Raw genomic sequence first — 26891 nt, 5'->3', positions numbered from 1 at the left:
GCATCTCATGAAGACAGGACAAGAGTGCAAAGTGGAGAGCATCTGAAATGACATGCTACCTCTGTAAACTGCAGAGCATCTGATATGGAGTGGACATCAGTGTAGGCTGCAGAGCATCTCGGGAACAGGGCATCTGTGTAAGCTGCAGAGCATCTCGGGGACAGGGCATCTGTGCAAAGGGCAGAGCATCAAAAAAAGGACATGATACCTATGTAAGCTGCAGAGCATCTGATGTGGAGAGGACATCTGTACACTGCAGAGCATCTCATATGGATAGGACATTGATAGCAGTAGAACATCTCCTGGATTGGACACCAGTGTAGGCTGCAGAGCATCTTTCAGGGACTTGTGGACAGAACATCTGTGCATACTACAGAGCATCACGCGTGGACAGGACACCAGTGTAGGCTGCAGAGCATCTCATATGGACAGGACACCAGTGTAGGCTGCAGAGCATCTTTCAGGGACTTGTGGACAGGACATCTCGTGTGGACAGGACACCAGTGTAGGCTGCAGAGCATCTCATATGGATAGGACACTGAAAGCAGTAGAACATCTCCTGGATTGGACACCAGTGTAGGCTGCAGAGCATCTTTCAGGGACTTGTGGACAGGACATCTGTGCAAACTGCAGAGCATCTCATGTGGACAGGACACCAGTGTAGGCTGCAGAGCATCTCATGTGGACAGGACATCTGTACATACTGCAGAGCATCTCATATGGAAAGGACACCAATGTAGGCTGCAGAGCATCTCATGTGGACAGGACATCTGTACATACTGCAGAGCATCTCATGTGGACAGGACACCAATGTAGGCTGCAGAGCATCTCATGTGGACAGGACATCTGTACATACTGCAGAGCATCTCATGTGGACAGGACACCAATGTAGGCTGCAGAGCATCTCATGTGGACAGGACATCTGTACATACTGCAGAGCATCTCATGTGGACAGGACACCAATGTAGGCTGCAGCATCTCTTGTGGACACCAATGTAGGCTGCAGAGCATCTCATGTGGACAGGACATCTGTGCATTCTGCAGAGCATCTCATGTGGGCACCAGCCTAGGCTGCAGAGCATCTCCCCAGGACCTGTGTGATCTGCAGCGCATCCCCCGTGGACAGGACATCTGTGCGGCGGCGGTGACCCGGCGGTGTACAGCCTCCATCCTCCTCCTCCTCCCTTCTGGTCCTGTGTCTGCCGCCGCCGGAGGAGGGAGCAGCCCCGGCTGTCTATGACCCGGACGCCCGATGTTCACTGACCTTCGAGCGCGGCTCGGTGAGAGGGAGCCGGCGGGGAGAGGAGACTACAGCCCGGAGAGGGGCGGCATGGACGGTGAGAGCGGGGCCGGCGGGGGATGGCCGGTGTGTGTGTGCAGGGGGAGACGGGGAGGATATGGGCAGCGGTATACGGGGCAGTTATAGACAGTGCATGTCTATGGGGCAGTGTATGATATGTACAGGTGTATATGGGGCGGTTATAGATAGTACATGGGTATAGGGCAGTGTATGATATGTACAGGTGTATACGGGGTGGTTATAGATAGTACATGTGTATAGGGTAGTGTATGATATGTGCAGGTGGATACGGGGTGGTTATATATAGTACATGTGTATAGGGCAGTGTATGATATGTACAGGTGTATATGGGGTGGTTATAGATAGTACATGTGTATAGGGCAGTGTATGGTATGTACAGGTGTATACAGGGTGGTTATATATAGTACATGTGTATAGGGCAGTGTATGATATGTACAGGTGTATATGGGGTGGTTATAGATAGTACATGTGTAAGGGCAGTGTATGATATGTACAGGTGTATAGGGCAGTGTATGATATGTACAGGTGTATACGGGGCAGTTATAGACAGTGCATGTCTATGGGGCAGTGTATGATATGTACAGGTGTATATGCGGTGGTTATAGATAGTACATGTGTATAGGGCAGGGTATGATATGTACAGGTGTATACGGGGTGGTTATAGACAGTGCATGTGTATAGGACAGTGTATGATATGTACAGGTGTATGTGGGGCGGTTATAGATAGTACATGTGTAAGGGCAGTGTATGATATGTACAGGTGTATAGGGCAGTGTATGATATGTACTGGTGTATAGGGCAGTGTATGATATGTACAGGTGTATACGGGGCAGTTATAGACAGTGCATGTCTATGGGGCAGTGTATGATATGTACAGGTGTATATGCGGTGGTTATAGATAGTACATGTGTATAGGGCAGGGTATGATATGTACAGGTGTATACAGGGTGGTTATATAATAGTACATGTGTATAGGGCAGTGTATGATATGTACAGGTGTATATGGGGCGGTTATAGATAGTACATGTGTAAGGGCAGTGTATGATATGTACAGGTGTATACGGGGCAGTTATAGACAGTGCATGTCTATGGGGCAGTGTATGATATGTACAGGTGTATACGGGGTGGTTATAGACAGTGCATGTCTATGGGGCAGTGTATGATATGTACAGGTGTATACGGGGTGGTTATAGATAGTACATGTGTATAGGGCAGTGTATGATATGTACAGGTGTATATGGGGCGGTTATAGATAGCACATGTGTATAGGGCAGTGTATGATATGTACAGGTGTATACGGGGTGGTTATAGACAGTGCATGTCTATGGGGCAGTGTATGATATGTACAGGTGTATATGGGGTGGTTAGAGATAGTACATGGGTATAGGGCAGTGTATGATATGTACAGGTGTATACGGGGGGGTTATAGATAGTACATGGGTAGAGGGCAGTGTATGATATGTACAGGTATATACGGGGTGGTTATATATAGTACATGTGTATAGGGTAGTGTATGATATGTACAGGTGTATATGGGGCAGTTATATACAGAACATGTGTGTGGGGCAGTGTATGATATGTACAGGTGTATACGGGGTGGTTATAGATAGTACATGTGTATAGGGCAGTGTATGATATGTACAGCTGTATACGGGGTGGTTATAGATAGTACATGGGTATAGGGCAGTGTATGATATGTACAGGTGTATACGGGGTGGTTATAGATAGTACATGTGTATAGGGCAGTGTATGATATGTACAGCTGTATATGGAGTAATTATAGATAGTACATGTGTATAGGACAGTGTATGATATGTACAGGTATATACGGGGTGGTTATATATAGTACATGTGTATAGGGTAGTGTATAATATGTACAGGTGTATACGGGGTGGTTATTGATAGTACATGTGTATAGGGTAGTGTATGATATGTACAGGTGTATATGGGGCAGTTATATACAGAACATGTGTGTGGGGCAGTGTATGATATGTACAGGTGTATACGGGGTGGTTATAGATAGTACATGTGTATAGGGCAGTGTATGATATGTACAGGTGTATACGGGGTGGTTATAGATAGTACATGTGTATAGGGCAGTGTATGATATGTACAGGTGTATATGGAGTAATTATAGATAGTACATGTGTATAGGGCAGTGTATGATATGTACAGGTGTATATGGGGTGGTTATAGATAATACATGTGTATAGGGCAGTGTATGATATGTACAGGTGTATACGGGGTGGTTATAGATAGTACATGTGTATACGGCAGTGTATGATATGTACAGGTGTATACGGGGTGGTTATAGATAGTACATGTGTATAGGGCAGTGTATGATATGTACAGGTGTATATGGGGTGGTTATAGATAGTACATGTGTATAGGGCAGGGTATGATATGTACAGGTGTATACGGGGTGGTTATAGACAGTGCATGTGTATAGGACAGTGTATGATATGTACAGGTATATACGGGGTGGTTATAGATAGTACATGTGTATAGGGCAGTGTATGATATGTACAGGTGTATACGGGGTGGTTATAGATAGTACATGTGTATAGGGCAGTGTATGATATGTACAGGTGTATATGGGGTGGTTATATAATAGTACATGTGTATAGGGCAGTGTATGATATGTACAGGTGTATATGGGGTGGTTATAGACAGTGCATGTGTATAGGGCAGGGTATGATATGTACAGGTGTATACAGGGTGGTTATATATAGTACATGTGTATAGGGCAGTGTATGATATGTACAGGTGTATACGGGGTGGTTATAGATAGTACATGGGTATAGGGCGGTGTATGATATGTACAGGTGTATATGGGGTGGTTATAGATAGTACATGTGTATAGGGCAGGGTATGATATGTACAGGTGTATACAGGGTGGTTATATAATAGTACATGTGTATAGGGCAGTGTATGATATGTACAGGTATATACGGGGTGGTTATAGATAGTACATGGGTATAGGGCAGTGTATGATATGTACAGGTGTATATGGGGTGGTTATAGATAGTACATGTGTATAGGGCAGGGTATGATATGTACAGGTATATACGGGGTGGTTATAGATAGTACATGGGTATAGGGCAGTGTATGATATGTACAGGTGTATATGGGGTGGTTATAGATAGTACATGTGTATAGGGCAGTGTATGATATGTACAGGTGTATACGGGTGGTTATAGATAGTACATGTGTATAGGCCAGTGTATGATATGTACAGGTGTATAGAGCAGTGTATGATATGTACAGGTGTATATGGGGTGGTTATAGATAGTACATGTGTATAGGGCAGTGTATTATATGTTCAGGTGTATACGGGGTGATTATAGATAATACATGTGTATAGGGCAGTGTATGATATGTACAGGTGTATACGGGTGGTTATAGATAGTACATGTGTATAGGCCAGTGTATGATATGTACAGGTGTATAGAGCAGTGTATGATATGTACAGGTGTATATGGGGTGGTTATAGATAGTACATGTGTATAGGGCAGTGTATTATATGTTCAGGTGTATACGGGGTGATTATAGATAATACATGTGTATAGGGCAGTGTATGATATGTACAGGTGTATACAGGGTGGTTATAGATAGTACATGTGTATAAGGCAGTGTATGATATGTACAGGTGTATATGGGGTGGTTATAGATAGTACTTGTGTATAGGGCAGTGTATGATATGTACAGGTGTATATGGGGTGGTTATAGATAGTACATGTGTATAGGGCAGTGTATGATATGTACAGGTGTATATGGGGTGGTTATAGATAGTACATGTGTATAGGGCAGTGTATGATATGTACAGGTGTATATGAGGTGGTTATAGATAGTACATGTGTATAGGGCAGGGTATGATATGTACAGGTGTATACGGGGTGGTTATAGATAGTACATGTGTATAGGGTAGTGTATGATATGTACAGGTGTATACGGGGTGGTTATAGATAGTACATGTGTATAGGGCAGTGTATGATATGTACAGGTGTATACGGGGTGGTTATAAATAGTACATGTGTATAGGGCAGTGTATGATATGTACAGGTGTATACGGGGTGGTTATAGATAGTACATGTGTATACGGCAGTGTATGATATGTACAGGTGTAGTTCATGTGTATAGTGCAGTGCATGATGGGCTCCATCCCGCGCTGTTTAGTTCCTTCCAGAGACGGAACCGCTTGGCCACGGGGATTCCCCTTTTCTTTTCCACAAATGGAGCAGGAAAACGGAATCCCCAATACAGGTGTGACACCTAATACTGGCTATTGAGCAGTGTATCTAATCTTGTCATGTGTGATACTGTCTCATGAGCAGTGTATCTAATCTATCATGTGTGATACCACTGATAGGCCCTATGTATCTAATCCTGTCGTGTGACTCTCAAGGAAGTGCCTGGTCCTGATTATCCTGAATAAAATATTAATCCCGTGTCTATATAAGTCCCGTTGAGTTAAGCCTTGGGAAGCAATCACCGGAGGAAGCTGAGATGCGTCTTTAACCCTTGCTGTGCACACTGCCACGGTTATCATATGGCGAAACCTGACGAATTTACTGCTGTTTGTGTCATGGAGATCACAGGCACAAGCTGCTACAGTGTAGAAACCATACCGTGACAGCAAGTACTGGGAGGACTATACCGAGGTACGGGAGGATACACTACATGGCCAAAAGTATGTGAACCCCCTATCATCAGGTGCTTGACTGCCACTTCAAAGGTTCGGTTTAGCTGGTTCGCTGTATGCGGGCAAAAAGTTCTTTTCAGCCGAATTAGTTTGAACCAAACCAGGACTTAACCAATCCCCCTAAAGCTTGTGTATGACACTGTCTGAGGTCCCCTAAGAGTGCAGCGAAGTGTTCTTGAGTTGTTTTAAGGCAAATTAAATAAAGAAGAAGAAAAAGGAAGAAAACAAAGAAAAAAGTTAGAAAAAGAAGATAAAAGGAGAAAAGGGAGAAGAAAAAAGGAGAAAGAAGGAAAGGAGAGAAAAGGAGAAAAACTAAGACAATAGAGAAAAAGAAGGTAAAAGAGAAGGAAAAGGAGAAAAAGATGAAAAAGTTAAGAAAAAGAAGAGGGGAAAAGAACATAAAGAAAGAGAAAGATTATTTTTTTCCTCTTCTTTTTCCTTCTTTTTCATTTTCCATTTTCTTGATTTTTCCTTCTTTTTTTCTTGTTTTTTTTTTCATTATTCTTCTTGTCTTCTTTTAGAAAGGAAAATGAATAGAGATGAGCGAGGATACTCGCTAAGGGCAATCACTCGATCGAGCATTGCCCTTAGTGATTGCCTGCCCACTTGGGAGCAAAGATTCTGGTGCCGGCGGGCAGGGAGCGGCGGGGAGGAACGGAGGGGAGATCTCTCTCTCCCTCTCCCCCCCCCCCCCCCCCCGCTCACTGCCACAACTCACCTGTCAGCCGCGCCGGCACCTGAACCTTTGCTCCCAAGCGGGAGATACTCACTAAGGACAATGCTCGCTCATCTCTAAAAATGAAGTAAACAGAAAAAGAAGATATTTTAGAGGATTCCACTGTCCAACTACCTGAGGGTCGGGCTCAGGCCGAACCAAAGTTTTGGCAAAGTTTGACCCGAAACTATTGACTGCCTTGTGCCAAATCCATGGTGATTAATATACAGTTTGTTCCCCTTCCCCCTCCCCTCTTTTGGTAAGGATTTCCACTAGATTGTGGAAAATCAACACCAGATTATATCTATTGGGTCACAATGCATCCCATAAGGCGTTCAGGAGGCTTGAGGTTAGGCTATTTGTTTTTGGACCTTTTGGGCGCCCCGGGGACATTGTCATCCCAAAGCAAGAAAAATGTTTTCCCAAACTGTTACCACAAAGCTGGAAGCAACAATTTGTGCTGGCTTTACACCACCTCAGCTGCCACCTGGCATTGAGCAAGGTGACCACAAATTATCAGCTTGACCATGAAAACCCCAATTCATGCAGTTGACGATGACCAGTTACGGTGTCGATGCTGCTTTCAGAAGCAGTTTGGACCCCAGTATTGGTCTCCGCTACCAACAACAGATGACTTACAGTTGACATGGGCAGGAATTTGTCACACTGACCACGGAGGTGGCATCTCATGATGACACCACCAAGTGGTGATCCATTCTACCTATACAGATTGCAAGGTTGTACACTTCACATTGTGACAGTGGAAATGACGTAGGTTGGGCGGGTTATCATCACTCCTTAGGGAGAGCACCTAGAAGGTCAGGGAGGAGACTTATAAGGCCATGCATGCTCCTCTGGGTAATATGCAAATAAGGGAGATGGAACAATGCCTCTGCAGCGCCACCTCTTGGATGACAGCATTCCTTCCCATCATTGTCTGACCCTTTATATACATCTTTATACCAGTGGAAATGACTGAATGCACCAATAAGAAGGGGTTCACATACTTTTGACTTCACGCTCATAGCTGCTTCAATAGAGTTTTGCCTTTAAAGTCTCATCCGCGTTTCGCATGAATATGCTAATTGGATTTGCTTTTTTCCCCCCCTCTCCCCTCCTCCCCCTGTAACTTGATTTCATGCCTGAGGCGTCGCTGTGAAAATAAAAGTACGGAGAAGAGCAGCTTTGTTCTCCGCCGCCGTACAGTTCGCTATATTCATGCCGCTCCCCGAGCATTCTCGTCACATCCTCGCCTGCCGCGGACGATGGATCAGGTGATCCTCTGCGTGACAGCGACCTTGTAGATAGACGGCCTGGAGGTCTCACGGCTGCATCCATGTGTTGTATTGTAGTCAGTGGAGGGTTTTGGTCTTTATAGGGTTAATATAAAAACCAAACTACTTACCTCTATGAGCCACGATGTAGATTTGTGCCCCAAACACCGAGCCCTTGGTAGTCACCCTAGGATGGTGTGTCATGCGTTTAGGATGGATGTGGCATTTAAAGGGCAGGACGAATGTGGGTAAAGGCATATATGTACCATAGTATGGGGCCCCTGGATAGAGAGGGCCCAGGTGAGGTTAGTCACTACCCTGTTAACATCACCCATCATCAAAAGGGTCGGTGGATGTACTTCTGTTGCCCGCTGATGCCACACATATAGCTTGTATCCCTCCTATAACCTTATGTTCCATTTGACAGCCGCCGCTCACTTCCGGTTTTGTCGAAACCTCCTAGAACACACGGTCTCCGCCGAGAACTTGAACCATCGCTTTCGTCGGGAGATTGGCAACAGCCTGACGTGGCACGACGGCCGGGGGCACCGATCAGCTGGCAGCAGGACCATTAAGCTGCTTAAACAGCCTGGCACAGAGGTGTCACAGGTAATCGCCGATCAGTCATTTCACCTCCGCTTTGCCTGACGTATGTTGGGTCTGATACATCGGGTCTCGGGGTTAGTTCACTCAGTGGAAGCTACATTCGATTTTTCCGCTTAGGTTCCACCTCTAAAACCGCGGCATCAATCTGCCGCCATGCTGCGAATTTCTGCTATGGATCTGCTTTAAGAGGCAGTATTACCTCACGTCTCTCTGCTGCCCTCTGCAGGCTCCGTGGCTGTAGTGCATTGTGAGAAATGAAGGGGGAAATATATTAAGACAGGTGTTTCGTAAAGGGGTGTAGAGTTACCGGACCACATGTCTTTAATAGGGCTGGATGTAGTAAAATAATAAACTCAACATTACTTACCTCTTTGCCGCTGCAGGGATCCAGGGCTGCAGTCCTGCTGTGGCCCCGGTGTTTGTTGTGACAGCTGATGATCCGCAGGGGTCCGTTGCCTGGGAGCCCATCTGTTCAGCTGTTCATTGTGTCGGTGCACTGAGCGGATTTCTTAGGGAGCACACAGCTCTGTTCTTACTGCAGTGGCCAGGTTTGGCATTGCAGGGAAAGTTCTTATTTATTTCAATAGGAACTTGGCTTGCAATACCACGGCTGGCCACTGCAGTAACAACAGAGCCATATGTTTCCTGCAGAAATCAGATGAACCCCTGATGCCCTACAACTGATGACCTGTCCTGAGGATAGCCCACCAATAGTTTACAACCCCCTATCATTTTCAAGATATCTGCTTGCTGTCAGTGACTGAGAAAACTCTTGTTTACATAGGCTGAGGATGAAAACCCGGACAGACCTAAAACTTTTTGCAGCGGCGAGTTTGTTACAATTGTATGCAGTCTACCCAATCAGCTGAGCAGTGCATCCCCCAGACTGACGCATGGTGCCTGCACTGATACATTGTAACAAAGTACTAGGACAGGAAGGAGATGTGTGCGGCTGATGTGCTTACCTCCCAGAGAATTGTATAGATCGGATACAGTTGGGACAACATGATGAGAAGTATCCGACCAGGAGGGAACAAGAAAAGGATATTCACTGACAGCAAACAGAGCTCTTGAAAAGGATTAAAATATATATACACTTTTGGTTATTTATTGTTAATATATATATACTTGGTAAAGAGGGCTGCAGTGTCAGATTGGCGCGTACTCCGCAGTCCGGGGGACAGGGGGCGCTGCTGGGCAGCTCATCTGTGACCTCCTCGGACAGGAAGGATAATTGGCTAGTGTAATTACTGCGGTGATCTGTCACACAGACGTTGCCCCCGTATTGAGGTATCTCAGCCCGGATATCGTGAAGCATGAAATGAAGGAGCGCAGTGCGGCACGCTACTGTCAGATACAGTCACCTACATGTGTAATGCTGGGGAGCACGGGGGACTGCAGTGCTGTGTAATATACACATTATCGCTCAATGGCACATATCAGTGCGGCGAGAAGTGTACTCACTGGACAGCGAGTTACTGCGCAGGGGCCGATACCGTGCAGCTGGGAGTTATAATGAGCGGGGAAGGCGTTATAAATGCACAGTGCAGGGAAGGAATCGTGTGATAAGGGTTCAGCGCCGCGATGGAGAGGCTTTTATAAAAGTACAGTGAAGGAGGTGAGTTAGCGTATTCCACACGGGCCGAAATATTGCGCTGCATTAACCGCACCACGATCCACAGGTTTAAATGTGGAGTTTGATGAGTAAAATACATGTGAAAGCAACGGTATAAATGTGCAGAGAGACCGGTGTGTTATAAATGTGCAGAGAGACCGGTGTGTTATAAATGTGCAGAGAGACCAGTGTGTTATAAATGTGCAGTGAAATAGATGTATTATAAGTGTGCAGTTGGGGGAGATGTATTATAGGTGTGCAGTGGGGGGGGGGGAGATGTATTATAAGTGTGCAGTGGGGAAGATGTATTATAAGTGTGCAGGGGGGGAGATGTATTATAAGTGTGCAGTGGGGGGAGATGTATTATAAGTGTGCAGTGGGGGAGATGTATTATAAGTGTGCAGTGGGGGGAGATGTATTATAAGTGTGCAGTGGGGGAGATGTATTATAAGTGTGCAGTGGGGGAGATGTATTATAAGTGTGCAGGGGGGGAGATGTATTATAAGTGTGCAGTGGGGGAGATGTATTATAAGTGTGCAGTGGGGGAGATGTATAAGTGTGCAGTGGGAGAGATGTATTATAAGTGTGCAGTGGGGGAGATGTATTATAAGTGTGCAGTGGGGGGAGATGTATTATAAGTGTGCAGTTGGGGGAGATGTATTATAAGTGTGCAGTGGGGGAGATGTATTATAAGTGTGCAGTGGGGGAGATGTATAAGTGTGCAGTGGGAGAGATGTATTATAAGTGTGCAGTTGGGGGGAGATGTATTATAAGTGTGCAGTGGGGGAGATGTATTATACGTGTGCAGTTGGGGGAGATGTATTATAAGTGTGCAGTGGGGGAGATGTATTATAAGTGTGCAGTGGGAGAGATGTATTATAAGTGTGCAGGGGGGGAGATGTATTATAAGTGTGCAGTGGGGGAGATGTATTATAAGTGTGCAGTGGGGGAGATGTATTATAAGTGTGCAGGGGGGGAGATGTATTATAAGTGTGCAGTGGGGGAGATGTATTATAAGTGTGCAGTGGGGGAGATGTATTATAGGTGTGCAGTGGGGGAGAGATGTATTATAAGGCCTTAGTCAGACGGGCGTTTTTAGCCGCGATTTGCGCATGCGCATGCGTCCTGCGATTTTTTAAAACCATTGCTTTGCAATGGTATCGGACACATGAGCGCTTTTTATGCGCTCGTCCGATAAATTATAGAACAGAAATCGCAGATCGCACCTATCTGCGATCTGCGATTCCTGTTCTCTTCTGTATATGCGCTCAATGGGGCCGGCGGCAGCAGCGCCGACCCCATTGAGAACATATAGAAGACAAATCATTCTTCTCTGCTACAGCTGTAACAGCTGTGGCAGAGAAGAACGATGTTTGCCCATTGAATTCAATGGAGCCGGCAATACAGCAGGTTCCACTGAAAGCAATGGGCTGCCGGCGTGCGCGGGGTGAATTGTCGGGAAGGGGTTAAATATATAAGCCCTTCCCTGCAATTCATCCTAAAATGTGTTAAAATAAAAAAAAATTGTATACTCACCTTTCCGCTGCAGCCGGAGTCCAGCCGCGGCCGCTGTCAGTTCTCCTGAACTGCTTCTCGGCACTATTCAGCCGGCGGGGCTTTAAAATCCCCGCCTGCTGAATAATCTGCCTCTGATTGGTCACAGCCCTGACCAATCAGAGGCAGGTTTCACTCACACACCCATTCATGAATTCATGAATGGGTGAGTGACTGCTGCCTCTCAGCGCTGAGCCAATCAGGGGGCAGGTCTGACTCACACCCCCTTCACACCCACTGCAGGACGGCCGCGCGGAGCTCCGGCTGCCGGGAGAAGGTGAGTATATATATATTTTCTATTTTTACACATTTTAGGATGAATTGCAGGGAAGGGCTTATATATTTAAGCCCTTCCCGACAATTCATCACGGGCTCGCCCGCAGCGCATTGCTTTAAATGGAGCCGTCTCTATTGCCGTCTCCATTGAATGCAATGCGCTGGACAGCTCCGGCCCGTTTCTAATGAAACGCGGCTAGGAGCAGATTTTCGGGCGATTTGCGGGCGACTTGCGCGCACCGGTCACGCGATTTGCGGATGCGCATCCGTCATGCGATCCGAAAATCGCGTGAAAAAACGCCCGTGTGACTAAGGCCTTAAGTGTGCAGTTGGGGGAGATGTATTATAAGTGTGCAGTGGGGGGAGATGTATTATAAGTGTGCAGTGGGGGGAGATGTATTATAAGTGTGCAGGGGGGGAGATGTATTATAAGTGTGCAGTGGGGGAGATGTATTATAAGTGTGCAGTGGGGGGAGATGTATTATAAGTGTGCAGGGGGGGAGATGTATTATAAGTGTGCAGTTGGGGGAGATGTATTATAAGTGTGCAGGGGGGGAGATGTATTATAAGTGTGCAGGGGGGGAGATGTATTATAAGTGTGCAGGGGGGAGATGTATTATAAGTGTGCAGGGGGGAGATGTATTATAAGTGTGCAGTGGGGGAGATGTATTATAAGTGTGCAGTGGGGGAGATGTATTATAAGTGTGCAGTGGGGGAGATGTATTATAAGTGTGCAGAGGGGGGAGATGTATTATAAGTGTGCAGTGGGGGAGATGTATTATAAGTGTGCAGTGGGGGAGATGTATTATAAGTGTGCAGTTGGGGGAGATGTATTATAAGTGTTCGGTTGGGGGAGATGTATTATAAGTGTGCAGGGGGGAGATGTATTATAGGTGTGCAGTGGGGGAGATGTATTATAAGTGTGCAGGGGGGGAGATGTATTATAAGTGTGCAGTGGGGGAGATGTATTATAAGTGTGCAGGGGGGAGATGTATTATAGGTGTGCAGTGGGGGGATATATTATAAGCGTGCAGTGGGGGAGATGTATTATAAGTGTGCAGTTGGGGGAGATGTATTATAAGTGTGCAGTTGGGGGAGATGTATTATAAGTGTGCAGGGGGGAGATGTATTATAAGTGTGCAGTGGGGGAGATGTATTATAAGTGTGCAGTGGGGGAGACGGATTATAAGTGTGCAGTGGGGGAGATGTATTATAAGTGTGCAGTGGGGGAGACGTATTATAAGTGTGCAGTGGGGGAGATGTATTATAAGTGTGCGGTTGGGGGGAGATGTATTATAAGTGTGCAGGGGGAGATGTATTATAAGTGTGCAGTGGGGGAGACGGATTATAAGTGTGCAGTGGGGGAGATGTATTATAAGTGTGCAGTGGGGGGATATATTGTAAGCGTGCAGTGGGGGAGACGTATTATAAGTGTGCAGTGGGGGAGATGTATTATAAGTGTGCGGTTGGGGGGAGATGTATTATAAGTGTGCAGGGGGGAGATGTATTATAAGTGTGCAGTGGGGGAGACGGATTATAAGTGTGCAGTGGGGGAGATGTATTATAAGTGTGCAGTGGGGGGATATATTGTAAGCGTGCAGTGGGGGAGACGTATTATAAGTGTGCCGTGGGGGAGATGTATTATAAGTGTGCGGTTGGGGGGAGATGTATTATAAGTGTGCAGGGGGAGATGTATTATAAGTGTGCAGTGGGGGAGACGGATTATAAGTGTGCAGTGGGGGAGATGTATTATAAGTGTGCAGTGGGGGGATATATTGTAAGCGTGCAGTGGGGGAGACGTATTATAAGTGTGCAGTGGGGGAGATGTATTATAAGTGTGCGGTTGGGGGGAGATGTATTATAAGTGTGCAGGGGGAGATGTATTATAAGTGTGCAGTGGGGGAGACGGATTATAAGTGTGCAGTGGGGGAGATGTATTATAAGTGTGCAGTGGGGGGATATATTGTAAGCGTGCAGTGGGGGAGACGTATTATAAGTGTGCAGTGGGGGAGATGTATTATAAGTGTGCGGTTGGGGGGAGATGTATTATAAGTGTGCAGTGGGGGAGACGTATTATAAGTGTGCAGTGGGGGAGATGTATTATAAGTGTGCGGTTGGGGGGAGATGTATTATAAGTGTGCAGTGGGGGAGATGTATTATAAGTGTGCATAGGGGGGAGATGTATTATAAGTGTGCAGTGGGGGGATATATTATAAGCGTGCAGTGGGGAAATGTATTATAAGTGTGCAGTGGGGGAGATGTATTATAAGTGTGCGGTTGGGGGGAGATGTATTATAAGTGTGCAGGGGGGAGATGTATTATAAGTGTGCAGTGGGGGAGACGGATTATAAGTGTGCAGTGGGGGAGATGTATTATAAGTGTGCAGTGGGGGGATATATTGTAAGCGTGCAGTAGGGGAGACGTGTTATAAGTGTGCAGTGGGGGAGATGTATTATAAGTGTGCGGTTGGGGGGAGATGTATTATAAGTGTGCAGTGGGGGAGACGTATTATAAGTGTGCAGTGGGGGAGATGTATTATAAGTGTGCGGTTGGGGGGAGATGTATTATAAGTGTGCAGTGGGGGAGATGTATTATAAGTGTGCAGAGGGGGGAGATGTATTATAAGTGTGCAGTGGGGGATATATTATAAGCGTGCAGTGGGGGAGACGTATTATAAGTGTGCAGTGGGGGAGATGTATTATAAGTGTGCAGTTGGGGGAGATGTATTATAAGTGTGCAGTGGGGGAGATGTATTATAAGTGTGCAGTGGGGGAGATGTATTATAAGTGTGCAGTGGGGGAGATGTATTATACGTGTGCAGTTGGGGGAGATGTATTATAAGTGTGCAGGGGGGAGATGTATTATAGGTGTGCAGTGGGGGAGATGTATTATAAGTGTGCAGTGGGGGAGATGTATTATAGGTGTGCAGTGGGGGAGATGTATTATAAGTGTGCAGTGGGGGAGATGTATTATAAGTGTGCAGTTGGGGGAGATGTATTATAAGTGTGCAGGGGGGAGATGTATTATAGGTGTGCAGTGGGGGAGATGTATTATAAGTGTGCAGTGGGGGAGATGTATTATAGGTGTGCAGTGGGGGAGATGTATTATACCTGTGCAGTTGGGGGAGATGTATTATAAGTGTGCAGTGGGGGAGATGTATTATAAGTGTGCAGTTGGGGGAGATGTATTATAAGTGTGCAGGGGGGAGATGTATTATAGGTGTGCAGTGGGGGAGATGTATTATAAGTGTGCAGTGGGGGAGATGTATTATAGGTGTGCAGTGGGGGAGATGTATTATAAGTGTGCAGTGGGGGAGATGTATTATAAGTGTGCAGTTGGGGGAGATGTATTATAAGTGTGCAGGGGGGAGATGTATTATAGGTGTGCAGTGGGGGAGATGTATTATAAGTGTGCAGTGGGGGAGATGTATTATAGGTGTGCAGTGGGGGAGATGTATTATAAGTGTGCAGTGGGGGAGATGTATTATAGGTGTGCAGTGGGGGAGATGTATTATAAGTGTGCAGTGGGGGAGATGTATTATAAGTGTGCAGTTGGGGGAGATGTATTATAAGTGTGCAGTTGGGGGAGATGTATTATAAGTGTGCAGTTGGGGGAGACGTATTATAAGTGTGCAGTGGGGGAGATGTATTATAAGTGTGCAGTGGGGGGATGTATTATAAGTGTGCAGTGGGGGGGGTGTATTATACGTGTGCAGGGGGGAGATGTATTATACGTGTGCAGGGGGGAGATGTATTATAAGTGTGCAGTGGGGGAGATGTATTATAAGTGTGCAGTGGGGGGAGATGTATTATAAGTGTGCAGGGGGGGAGATGCATTATAAGTGTGCAGTGGGGGAGATGTATTATAAGTGTGCAGTTGGGGGAGATGTATTATAAGTGTGCAGGGGGGAGATGTATTATAGGTGTGCAGTTGGGGGGAGATGTATTATAAGTGTGCAGGGGGGGAGATGTATTATAAGTGTGCAGTTGGGGGAGATGTATTATAGGTGTGCAGTGGGGGGATATATTATAAGCATGCAGTAGGGGAGACGTATTATAAATGCATATTATTCTGTACGGACACAGATATAACTGCAGCAGATGAAAGAACAAAAGAAGAGATGGGGGGGGGGTGATAATGTACAAGTGTCTGGTGCTGCTCCTTGTCTGCACTGAGTAATTCTCCATTTGTCCCCTGCGCAGGTCAGACCCAGCGATCAATATGGCATATATCACACCAGTCCGTCCTTCAGCTGCCTCACTAAACCCGTCGTCTTGTGGACTCAGCAAGACGTGTGCAAGTGGCTGAAGAAGCACTGTCCGCACAACTATCTCACCTACGTGGAGGCCTTCTCTCACCACGCCATCACAGGTAACGCAGCCCGCCCCATTACACTTCTGTATGGTACTAAACTCAGCTGTCCAGCTGGAGGAAAACTACAACTCCCAGCATCCTCTATTGCCTGTCAGGTTATGCTGGGAGTTGTAGTCTCACAGCAGATGAGCAGAGCCACAGGTTGCAGCTCTGTGGTCCTTCCATGTTGCTGTCATTCATGGCTGCCTGCTGTCATTAGAGCTGAGCGTCCCTTTGTTGTAGCCCAGCGTCCTGCGCAGCCATCATCTGACTGCTGTAATATCCCAGCCGACACGCACCAGCACACACCGCCAGATCCGCACCCCCGGGCAGCGCAGGCTAAAAGTCTTAATGCACAGCGCAGATAAAGTACTGAGAGGGGCAAGCTGCCCGCAGGAGACGCAGAGGAAGATTAGGGGAGGCGAGCGTAAAGACGGAGATGGACCAGAGAAATGATAAGCTGATGGGGGGAGAAGAAACTCAGAGAGAGAAGAAAGAAGGATCTATAGGGCGGAGAGAACCTGGAACTATAGAAAGGGGGGGGGATACAGAGGAGTGAAGCAGCATCTATAGGGCAGGAGAGATGGTATCTATAGAAAGGGGGGGGGAATACAGAGGAGTGAAGCAGTATCTATAGGGCAGAGAGAACCTGGAACTATAGAAAGGGGGGGGGATACAGAGGAGTGAAGCAGCATCTATAGGGTAGGAGAGATGGTATCTATAGAAGGGGGGGATACAGAGGAGTGAAGCAGTATCTATAGGGCGGAGAGAACCTGGAACTATAGAAAGGGGGGGGGATACAGAGGAGTGAAGCAGCATCTATAGGGCAGGAGAGATGGTATCTATAGAAAGGGGGGGGGATACAGAGGAGTGAAGCAGCATCTATAGGGCAGGAGAGAACCTGGAACTATAGAAAGGGGGGGGGGATACAGAGGAGTGAAGCAGCATCTATAGGGCAGGAGAGATGGTATCTATAGAAAGGGGGGGGGGGTACAGAGGAGTGAAGCAGCATCTATAGGGCAGGAGAGATGGTATCTATAGAAAGGGGGGGGGTACAGAAGAGTGAAGCAGCATCTATAGGGCGGAGAGAATTGGTATCTATAGAAAGGGGGGGGAGAATACAGAGGAGTGAAGCAGTATCTATAGAGAGGGGGGACAAGGATCTATAGGCAGCATAGAATCAGCATCTATAGAAAATGAGCAAATAAGGATCTATAAGAGGAGAGAATCTGTATCCACAGCATCTATAGAAACAGGAGAGAATCGGTATTCAGAGAAATTCGAGAGAATTGGGATCTATAGAGAAATGGGAACAAGGATCTATAGAAGGAGGGTGTAACAAAGGTCTATAGGGAGCAAATCAGCAGCATCTTTAGAAACAGAAGAGAATCTGTATGTATAGAAAGACAGTGGAACACAAATCTATAGGACTGAGACAATCAGCATCTATAGAAGGGGGGGGAAGGAACTATAGGGAGGAGAGAATCAGCATAAATAGACATATATAGGAACAGCAAATCAGAATCTATAGAAAGAGTGTGGAACAAGGATCTATAGGGAGGAAAGACTTGTGATCTATAGAGATGAGAAATTTAGCATCCACAGAGCCAGGAAAAATCAGTATCTATAGAAATGGGGGTAAAAAGGTTCTCTAGGGGTGCGAGAATCGGTATCTATAGCAAAAAGATAATTAGCATCTATAGACACAGGAGAGAATCAGAATCTGTAGAAAGGGTGGAACAGGGATCTATAGGGAGCAGAGACTCAGCATCTATAGAAAGAAGAGGGAGTATGAATCTATAGAAAGGAGAGAATCCGTGTCTATAGAGATGTAAGGGGGGGGGGGAGAGGATCTATTGGGATCTATAGCTGAGAGAATCACAATATACGAGAAGAGATAATGCGAATCTATAGGGATTAATGAATGAGCATCTATAGCAAGGAGAGAACAGAGATCCATAGGGAGCAGAGACTCAGCATCTATAGGAAGAAGAGGAAGTATGAATCTATAGAAAGGAGAGAACAGAGATCTATAGTGAGGAGAGGATCTGTCAACTATAGAACATCAGAATGTATCAGCATCGTTCGAGAGGGGAGAGAATTGGGATCTATAAGGATGACAGGGGGACAAGAATCCGAGGGGCTTGGAGAATCAGAAGATATAAAGAAGAGAGAATGCAGATCTATAGGGATTAACGAATGAGCATCTATAGAAAGAAGAGAACTAAGTTCTATAGAGATGGAGAATCGGGACCTACAGAAAGAGGAGTGAATAAGGATCTATATACAAATGAGAGATGTGGGACCTATAGATGGGAGATCTTGTAGATCACCTTTCCTAAAAATACACCCAAAGTATCAAAGAAGTTTCCTTTTCTTTGCTACATGGAGCCGCATTCACATTCTGTGTCTGGTGGATCCCGGACTACAAGTCACAGACACGATCCCCCGGATCCCGTCAGGACCGCGGTGCGGTAGATGAGAGCGTCCGCTGTTTACTTCCCCACTCAGCACGCTCCATTTACTCCAATGTCATATACATAATTTATTGGGCATTTAGTCACCGTACAAGCAGAGGAGTCTCACCGTCCCGCCCGTCTCTCTCCATCAGGCCGAGCTCTTCTGAGGCTGAATGCGGAGAAGCTGCAGCGCATGGGGATCATCCACGAGTCCCAGCGGCAAGAGGTTCTACAGCAGGTCTTACAGCTGCAAGTACGTGAGGAAGTCCGCAATCTGCAGCTGCTTAGTCAAGGTACAGAGGAAGGTTAATGCATGAAAATGTGTCTGTTTATAGACGCATCTTATACTCTAGTCACATCCACAGCTGCATTCACAATTCTGCTGATTTGCTAACTGCTGGTTCACATTCTGTACAGAGGTGCATCGTGGGAGTTTAACTCATTTTCTCTTTACTTTGTAGCCTCCTTCGGAAACTTTTCCTAGAATGAACTCATCCGGACGCCGACAGGCACAAACCAGCAGCGATGTCTAGGACGCTGGGATAGACTGACAAGTGGACTCCTTGGCATCGGTTCATATATATACAACCTGAGTGGGGGTCATCATCTACTCCTGATTTTTAACCCAAAAGTCCCCAGCCCGGTCTTGTATCTGTGTATTGGGGACAGAGGCGTATAGATCGGAGTAACTCCACCCCTCCGCAAATCATATAACGTCGCTCCATCCACTGATTAGCAGATCCCGGGTCGGCGTCCTTCCGCAACTCCTTGCTTTCTTCCTTAGTAAGTGCCAAATAGAGTTCTGCACTCAACACTCTCACTTTCGGTAGTTGCAAAGAATCTCATCATCCGGCCGAGGATGGGAGGGATGCTTTGTGGTACCATTTCAGGTCAAATGTAATCTATGTATCAAGGGTCCAATTATGTGTTTTGTAGTACTGAAGTGCAGCCACAAGGGGGCAATGTGTCAGCAGTACATATATAACATTGCTTGGGGCTCCAGTGGAAACAATCAGCAGGTGTGGAATAGTGAATGTTACCTGGTACATGGTTGATACTGCGGAGCACTTAGAGAGAAGGTGAGACCCTCGTTACTGGGGGGGGGGGGGGGGGGGGGGGAGAGAACAGCTTGTAAATAACATGTAATATATGATCAGATGCCTTCCTAGCAATAACGTACAGCCCCATCTACAGGGTATTATTGGAACTGCAGCCAGAGCCAGGCTGGCCTAGCAATATAGACAGAGACCTCCTGTAACCTAAGCTCACCTGTGTGGCGCCACCATGTGTACATAAAGGCTCATTTACATGGGCGTGGCCTATTCAAGCGCATATTCCCTGCGTATTTATGCGTGCAAGCAGGGCCCATTGATTGTACGCCCAAATGCGCGCTGAATATGTATGTATAATGCGTATTCACTGCATTTTTGCGCAATCCCATTGACTTCAATGGACTTTTTGAGTCCGTAATACGGACAAAACAGGACATGCTGCGATTTGTTTTTTCACAAAACGCATGAAAAATACGCACATGCGAATAACCCAACTGAAATCAATGGATTCTGTGTACTCCGTATTACACACGTAAAAAATCAGCCCGTAATACGGTGTACAGATCTGCCCATGTGAACGAGCCGTAAGTCTGGGCCGCACGACATGAAAATTGTAATGTCGCATTCAATGATTTTAGTGGGGTCAGATTGCAACCAAGCGCAATTGTAACGTGACAGCGACAAAAAAATGCAAAACTGTTGCCGTCTCGATCGCACCTGACTTCGCTGTCATAGATTGCAATGACAGCAGGGAAACTTGAAGCCGCACTACCAAAGTTGCTGTGTTAGCCCTTGCCTAAAGGAGGGCAGCACCTTATATGCTCAAGGGTCAGTGAATGAAATCGTTGCAAGTGGAGGCGCTGTTCCACTAATGCTTATGGGAAGTTTTGCAGTAGATTGTGGTGAAACTTGGAACTGCAAGTCACAGAAATTAAAAGGGGTTGTTCGTATTCTATAGGCAAGAACATGGTCAACAGAAATAGCGCTGTATTGGGTTAACTGTGTTTATCAATCCATAGGCAAGAAGTAAGCAAAACCGAGAGCAGGAAGCTATTGCAAATACCCAGATTTGCTCTGGGGGACCACCGACACCTATGCAATACATAGATGGCCATCGATTTCAATGGGTGCCATGTAAAGCACTATACAAGAAATGAGCATTGTCTCAAGTGTAAACCCCTTTAAAGAGACCCTCTGGTCCTAGACAAACAAAGATGGCCACACTACCTGATGCACACTACATCTAATGGCCACACTACCTAATACACTACACCTCTTTTGATTGGCCAGTGCTGCCTACAGAGCATATAATGTCTTAGACTACCAATGTATGCTAATTCACAGTGTGCATCAGGTAGTCAGAGAAGTGCTGTGGCCATCTTTGTTTGTCATGCGTCCGGAGAGTCACTTTAAATATATTTCTGCGGCCTGACACCCCGGTTTCCTGTCGCTTTCTGCTGGCCTTGTAGACCAGAATTTTAGTAATAGATGGAACTCCCCTTTAAATCAGCAATATAGGACCACATGCTTCTGTGGCATGTTGTAAATAAGACTTTTAAGGTAACTCACACATCATGTGACTTGGTACCCACCATGAATATTTCAGCAATAGCAGATTATATAATATAGTGTAAGATGTATGTAAATATCAGCTACATATACAATTATTTATTCCGGGGACAGTTGTCCCTTTAAGAGGTAGGCTCTGCTGGCTCTAGCAGGACTGGATAGTAATTACTATATAAATATATGGATATTATAGCTACAGGCTATTGTTTTAGATAGTTATATATGATAGTGTAATACACAACGCGACATACTGTAGCTAAAGGCTCTTACCGCCGTGTATATATATAGATATACATTCACACATGAATATAGCAAGGTGATTAACTCCCCCCAAAGTAGGTCAAATACTCAAAAAGAAATCATTGTCTTCTCCTTGGTCATGCTATGCCTCCATCATTGGCAGTAACATACTTCACCCTCTCACCCTGTGGGAGCTTAGTATAGTTAGGCTAATAATAAACTACTACTATGTGGGGGGGTCATATTTTCATATGGGCATATTTCCCCTCAGAGGGGCTTTAAAGGGGTATTCTCATCTCAGCCTTTTATGGCAGAGATAGAAATATCTGGCCCTCTGTTCTCAACCACTAGTTGGAAACCGCGAGCACTTCAGTCCACTGTTTTTTCATAGCTCTCATTAAAGGGGTTGTCCCGTGCCGAAACAGGTTTTTTTTTTATTCAATAGGCCCCCCGTTCGGCGCGAGACAAACCCAATGCATGGGTTAAAAAAAAAAAAGGTTTATTACTTACCCAAATCCCCGCGCTGCGGCGACTTCTTACTTACCTTAGTAAGATGGCCGCCGGGATCTTCACCCACGATGCACCGCGGGTCTTCTCCCATGGTGCACCGTGGGCTCTGTGCGTTCCATTGCCGATTCCAGCCTCCTGATTGGCTGGAATCGGCACACGTGACGGGGCGGAGCTACGAGGACCAGCTCTCCGGCACAAGTGGCCCCATTCACCAGGGAGAAGACCGGACTGTGCAAGCACGTCTAATCGGGAGATTAGATGCTGAAATTAGACGGCACCATGGAGACGAGGACGCTAGCAACGGAACAGGTAAGTGAATAACTTCTGTATGGCTCATAATTAATGCACAATGTACATTACAAAGTGCATTAATATGGCCATACAGAAGTGTATAACCCCACTTGCTGCCGCGGGACAACCCCTTTAAAGTGAATAAGAGCTATGAAAACAGCCTAGTACTGCACGATACACTGTTTCTGTAATTCCTAGCGTTACAGAAGCTCCGTAATGTGCTGTGCTATGGTGGTTCTGTAGTTCTCATTCATTTCAATGGGAGCTGGGCTGGACTGAAGCGCTCAGCCGTTTCCGGAGGTTTCAGACTGGTGGCCGGTAACTATAGCAGTAGTTTCCCATCTCAAATATGAAAAGCTGAGATAGGAATACCCCTTTAACCTTGCATTAAATCAGAATATCTATTCCATTAGACATGGCAGATTTCACCCTCTAAGCCTGTGGGCATTTAGTATAGTTAGATTGCCATTATGCTACTTGGGGAAGTGTATTGTTAATGCGGGCAGATTTCCTGTCACTGTAATATTATGTGCTGCACTGAGGCAGATGTCTATGCCAATAACATACTTCACCCACTGATCCTGTTGGAGTTTAGAGCAGTTAGGCTTACATTACCCCATAAGGGGAGGTCATATTTTAAATGTGGGTAGGCTTCCTGTTATTTTAATATTATTATGCAGACAGAAAAGCTTTAAGCCCACATTACTTCAGAATGTCTATGCTATTAGAATGACAGATTTCACCCTCTGGGCCTGTGGGAGCTTAGAATGGTTAGACTGCCATAATGGTACCATAACTTGAGGGAATCCTATTTTTAATGTGGACAGATTTCTTGTTACTGTAATATTTTCTGCACTGGTGCGGATAGAGGGGATTTAACCCTGCATCACATCAAAGTTTCTATGTCACTATAGTTAGGCTGCTGACACATTACATGGGGAGCGCATGGATTTCATGTGGGCAGGCTTGAACCTTTCATCACATCAGAATATCAATGCCATTGGACGTAACAGATTTCAGCCCCTGAGCCTGGGGGAGTTTAGTATAGTTAAGCTACTGATATATTACCTTAGTTAGTGGGTCATACTTTTTAAAGAGACTATATCACCAAATTTGTTTTCATTTATTAAAACCAGGTAAACATTTTCCATTTTTCTAAAGTGTTTTTATTTTCTGATTGTACACATTTTTATCCTGCTGTCGGTACATTAGTATAGGATTGTCAGCTTCCCTGAGCTGCATTTGACAGCATTTAGAGATATGCTTTACAGCAACCTCATGAGCCATTCACACAATAGACAGGAGCTGACCCACTGACTTGTTGAGAAACTGTTCTAAGCATGCTCTGTAACCTCAGTGGAGGTCATTTTCAAAGGAGGGGGGGTAGATAGTCACAGCTGATCACCTATTGTGAATGGGGTTATCTACATATAGGTGTCACCTTTCAGTGTAAAGGCCCATTTAGACAAGACATATGTCAGGCAAACGATGCCCAACCCTTTTCCCTGCACATACTCGCTCTTGTGCTGTTGCACAGGAGCTAGTATCGCTGACTGCAGGAGATTTCACTCCTTGCTTCCCCCCGCCCCTCTCCATTGACTTAACATAGCGGCCATTCAATACTGAACAGCTGCTATTTACACTGATGATCAGTGTTCAGCTCATCGTCCATCGTTTATGCAGCATAAATGATGGACAATGACCTGAACGCTGATCAATCAGTGTAAATAGCAGCCGTTCAGTATTGAACAGCCGCTGTGTTAAGTCAATGTAGAGGGACAGGGGAGAACGAGGAGAGAAATCTCCTCCAGCCGCCCCGCTGTGAGCCAGCGATACTAGCTCCTCTACAATAGCAGCATGAGAGCAAGTATGTGCGGGGATACGTGTCGGGCATCGTTTGTCCGTCATTCGTCTAAATGGGCCTTAATCCTGTCTATGATGTTAGTAGGATGACTGCTGCCAAGCTTCTTCTTTAGAGCAGAAAGTATCAGGCTACTATTAGGCTCTGTGTTCAGTGTGAAAAATGCAGGATTTTAGGATTTTTTAAAAAATAGATTGTGATCAAAATTAATAAAAAAAAATAAAAAAATAAATCACTAAAAATATATTTAAACGCAAAAATGTGATGTATAAAATTGGTAATTTTCTGATGACATCCCCTTCAATGTGAGCAGGCTTCCTGTCACTGTATTATTACTTGCTATACTAAAAGCTAGACAGGCAGACTTTAACCCTTCATCGCATCCGAATATCTATGCCATTAGAAATACCAGATTTCACCCTCTGAGTCTGTGGGAGTTTAGTATAGTAAGGCTGCTGATAGACTGCAGAGGGGGGTCATACTCTGAATGTGAGCTGGCAGAGGGGGGTCATACTCTGAATGTGAGCTGGCAGAGGGGGGTCATACTCTGAATGTGAGCTGGCAGAGGGGGGTCATACTCTGAATGTGAGCTGGCTTCATGTCACGTTAATATTACTCGCTGCACTGAGCTAGACAGAGAGGCTTAAACCCCTCATCACATCAAAATGTCTATACCATTAGAAATGACAGATTTCACCCTCCGGGTCTGTGGCAGTTTAGTAGAGTTAGGCTGCTGATACATTTCGAGCGATTGGGGGGGGGCGGGGACTTTAACTCTACATAACATCAAAATATCTATGCTACTAGAATAAGAAACTTCACCCTGAGTCTGTAGTGGTTTGGTATTGTTAGGCTGCCGATACAACCCCAATTACAGAAAAGTTGGGACGCTGCTTAAATATTTTAATTAGAATAGAAAACACATCAGAAGGTGGAAGTGAAACATTTTTCAATTTCATTTAGAAAAATTGACTCATTTAGAAATTGATGGCAGCAACGCCTCACAAAAGTTGGAACAAGGTTAGCAAAAGGCTGGAAAAAGTAAGTGGTACTAATGGAAAACAGTTGGAGGGTCAATTCTCTACTAACTCACATAACTGTGTGTAAAAAGAGCATGTTAGAGCAGTGTTCCCCAACTCCAGTCCTCAGGGACCACCAACAGGTCATGTTTTCAGGATTTCCTTAGTGTTGCACAGGTGATGTAATTATTGTCAGTGCCTCAGACATTGCCACAGGGGTTCTTAGCATAGGATATCCTGAAAACATGACCTGTTGGTGGTCCCTGAGGACTGGAGTTGGGGACCCCTGTGTTAGAGAGGCAGAGTCTCTCAGAAGCAAAGATAGTCAGAGGTTCATCAATCTAAAAAACTGTATCAAAAAATGTTGCAGCAATTTCAGAAAAATGTTCCTCAATGTAAAATTGTGAAGACTTTGAATATCCCATCATCTACAGTATATAATATCATCAAAAGATTCACAGAATCTGGAGAAATTCATGTGCTGAAGGGATAAGGTTAGTATTGGATGCTAGAGATCTACGGGCATCACTGCATTAAAAACAGGCATGATTCTGTAATGCAAATCACTGCACAGGCTCAGGAATACTTCCAGAAATCATTGTCTGAATACAGTTCGCCGTTCAATCCGCAAATGCAAGTTAAAGTTGTATCGTGCAAAGAAGAAGCCATATATCAACGCAATACAGAAACGCCAGCGTCTTCTCTGGGCCAAAGCTCATTTAAAATGGACCAAAGCAAAATGGGAAACTGTTCTGAAGTCCAATGAATCAAAATTTGCAATACTTTTTGGAGATCATGGACGCCATGTCCTGCAGACACGGGGAGAGGGACCAACCAGCTTGTTATCTACACACAGTTCAAAAGCCTGCATTTCTGATGTCGTAGGCTTGCGCTAGTCCTATGGCATGGGAAGCCATTAAGGTACCGTCAATGCTGAGCAGTATATAGAGGTTTTAGTACATATGCTCCCATCGGCCGCCTGCAGTTCAGACCGTTCACCACTAAGAAACATTTGGCGCATTATGAAACAAAAAATCCAGCAAATACGACCAAGGACTGCGGAGCAGACAATGGGACAATATTCCTCTCCCAAAACTCCAGCAATTGGTCTCCTCACTTCTTAGAAGTTAGACTGTTCCAAAAAAAGAAAGAAAAAAGAGGAGATGCTACACAATAATAGACATGGCCCAGCATCCTAACGTTTTTGTGAAATTGGGGTTGTACATTACCTTACAGGGGGGAGGTCCTACTTTTTATATGAGCAGGCTTCCTATCACTGTAATATTATTTGCTGCACTGAGGCAGACGGAGAGGCTTTAACCCTTCATTACATCAGAATGTATATGCCATTAGAAATAACAGATTTCACCCTCTGGGCCTGTGGGAGTTTAGTATGCTGTAGTAATGCTGCTGATACATTATCTTATAGGGTGGATGTCATACTTTTAATATGGGCACGCTTCTTATCACTGTG

General features: G+C 45.5%; 1 protein-coding gene across 1 annotated transcript; it reads left to right on the top strand.

The window, feature by feature from the left end:
- Positions 1-633: 633 nt before the first annotated feature.
- On the top strand, positions 634-19974 carry SAMD10 (sterile alpha motif domain containing 10). Its single transcript, XM_066586930.1, has 5 exons — positions 634-1337; positions 8440-8621; positions 16266-16434; positions 19028-19168; positions 19337-19974. Exons 1-5 carry the CDS (start codon positions 1253-1255, stop codon positions 19357-19359), a joined length of 600 nt encoding a protein of 199 aa, XP_066443027.1. The 5' UTR covers positions 634-1252; the 3' UTR covers positions 19360-19974.
- Positions 19975-26891: the final 6917 nt, after the last annotated feature.

Source organism: Eleutherodactylus coqui, chromosome 13 (assembly GCF_035609145.1).
Source record: "Eleutherodactylus coqui strain aEleCoq1 chromosome 13, aEleCoq1.hap1, whole genome shotgun sequence".
NCBI lineage: Eukaryota > Metazoa > Chordata > Amphibia > Anura > Eleutherodactylidae > Eleutherodactylus > Eleutherodactylus coqui.
Note: the sequence above shows the minus strand (reverse complement) of the source record. Positions and strands in the feature narration are given on the sequence as shown.